The sequence below is a fragment of the Procambarus clarkii genome, chromosome 36 (genome assembly GCF_040958095.1).
Source record: "Procambarus clarkii isolate CNS0578487 chromosome 36, FALCON_Pclarkii_2.0, whole genome shotgun sequence".
In the NCBI taxonomy this organism is placed as follows: Eukaryota; Metazoa; Arthropoda; class Malacostraca; order Decapoda; family Cambaridae; genus Procambarus; species Procambarus clarkii.
The window spans coordinates 34,940,369-34,942,855 of NC_091185.1; the positions used below are offsets into that span (position 1 = coordinate 34,940,369).

At 44.8% G+C, this 2,487-nt stretch overlaps 1 protein-coding gene across 1 annotated transcript; it reads left to right on the plus strand.

The window, feature by feature from the left end:
• The first annotated feature begins 827 nt into the window (after window positions 1–827).
• Window positions 828–1,601, plus strand: LOC138371752 (rhoptry surface protein CERLI2-like). Its single transcript, XM_069336773.1, has one exon. It carries the CDS (start codon window positions 828–830, stop codon window positions 1,599–1,601), a length of 774 nt encoding a protein of 257 aa, XP_069192874.1.
• Window positions 1,602–2,487: the final 886 nt, after the last annotated feature.

Below are 2,487 nucleotides of genomic sequence, written 5' to 3' on the forward strand. Positions count from 1 at the left end.
GATCATTGCACCACTGGCTGTCCTGCTTCAGGTTTACTGCACCACTGGCTGTTCTGCTTCAGGTTTACTGCACCACTGGCTGTCCTGCTTCAGGTTCACTGCACCACTGGCTGTCCTGCTTCAGGTTCATTGCACCACTGGCTGTCCTGCTTCAGGTTCACTGCACCACTGGCTGTTCTGCTTCAGGTTCATGGCACCACTGGCTGTCCTGCTTCAGGTTCACTGCACCACTGGCTGTTCTGCTTCAGGTTCACTGCACCAATGGCTGTCCTGCTTCAGGTTCACTGCACCACTGGCTGTCCTGCTTCAGGTTCACTGCACCACTGGCTGTTCTGCTTCAGGTTCACTGCACCACAGGCTGTCCTGCTTCAGGTTCATTGCACCACTGGCTGTCCGGCTGTAGAGTAATCATCGTACTATTTACAAGTAGAAAAGTACAACTTTTGTACACTAAATTGTGTTCGCTTGCGCCTCTTATATCCACTCAACTACTCCTTATCAATGAGAAAGTCAGTAGGAGCGATAAGAAGGATTCAAACCCGCACACATGATACTCCCTAGCACACTCCCAAGACCACTACACCACGACATGCTAAAAAGCAATGACGCAGTGTATTAGTACAAAAAATAGTGGTAAAATGGGTTACATACAAACTTCATAATAGGAAAAATAATAAAGATAATCTATTTTGTCCAAGTAAACACGAGACACGTGGAACGCCTGCGGTCATGGGTGGTCGTATAATGCTGTATAGGAAAGCAGTTGAAGCTCCGAACCAATATTCCACATCTCAGCTTGTAATATGCTGAGAGCTGGTAGAGTCCCCATGACCAAGGAGCTGAGGACAAAGCCTCAAAACAAAGACTTCGTGACCAGTGACCTCATAACGAAGGACTTCGTGACCAGTGACCTCATAACGAAGGACTTCGTGACGAGTGACCTCATAACGAAGGACTTCGTGACCAGTGACCTCATAACGAAGGACTTCGTGACCAGGGACCTCATTGCCAAGGACTTATTGACCAGGGACCTCATTACCAAGGACTTCGTGACCAGGGACCTCGTTACCAAGGACTTCGTGACCAGGGACCTCGTTACCAAGGACTTCGTGACCAGGGTCCTCGTTACCAAGGACTTCTTGACCAAGGACCTCGTTACCAAGGACTTCTTGACCAGGGACCTCATTACTAAGGACTTCGTGACCAGGGACCTCGTTACCAAGGACGTCCTGACCAGGGACCTTATTACCAAGGACGTCCAGACCAGGGACCTCATTACCAGAGACTTCCTGACCAAGGACCTCATTACCAAGGACTTCGTGACCATGGACCTCATTACCAAGGACTTCCTGACCAGGGACCTCATTACCAAGGACTTCCTGACCAGGGACCTCATTACCAAGGACGTCCTGACCAGGGACCTCATTACCAAGGACGTCCTGACCAGGGACCTCATTACCAAGGACGTCCTGACCAGGGACCTCATTACCAAGAACTTGTGGCTAAGGTGCTCAAGACCAAGGCCTTATTCACAACGACATCAGGATCAGGACTACATTAACAGCGTTATCAGGACCAGAAACCTGATGAGCAAGGCTTAATTATCAGGGACCACAGGGTCAAGAACCTCAGGATCAAGGTTTCATAACCAGAGACCTCAAAACCACAAAGTAGGAAACTCCTTATGCGTTTTAAAATTACACTGGAACAAACATTACTTCCCTAAGCATTCCAAGGAACTCTACAAAATTTTAAAGAGATGAATGGCCCTTAAACTACTCTAATGTACAGATGAACTGCAGGATTTTCGAGTATCTTAAAAAAATTGTTATTCAAAATAGTGATAATACTAAAACACTCACACACGTGTGTGATAAATTCCAAAAAACTCGCCCTTTCTTAAATAAAATCTAGATCCCATCAAATTTCATTCACAATAGACAAACATTAGTTTGTAACACTGTCTTCTTGTTTTTGAAAGGCTCGAAACATGTATATACTTTCATATTCAGCCGCTGATCTCTGGCATTATACAAGAACTTTTGCCTTACCACGTGAAGTTTAGAAGTAAAACAGTCAGTTCGGACTCTCTCATGCAAAGCTGGCAGAGACTTTGAAGGACTCCCGAGTGCACTTGGAAAGGGAAAACTTGAGATCATTTTGAGGATGGACATCTGAGGAGCATTTTTTGGGTGGGTGTTTTGAGTGCATTTTTGGAAGACATCTTGAGAACAATTTTTGGATATTAATTTTGAAACATATTCAGACGAAGAAAATATGGAGTGCATTTTGCCGATGAGTATCTCAAGAATATTTGGAGTGGATTTGGAGATATTTGGAGAATATTTGGAATTTTTGGAGATCGAGGAAGGTCTGCTTAAGGTTAGACAGAACTAGACAGTAAATTTGCACACGAAATTTAGACCCCTACGTCTGGAAATAAAATTGAAAGAGTAATGTTACAGTTATTATCCAGAGATGAAAGTA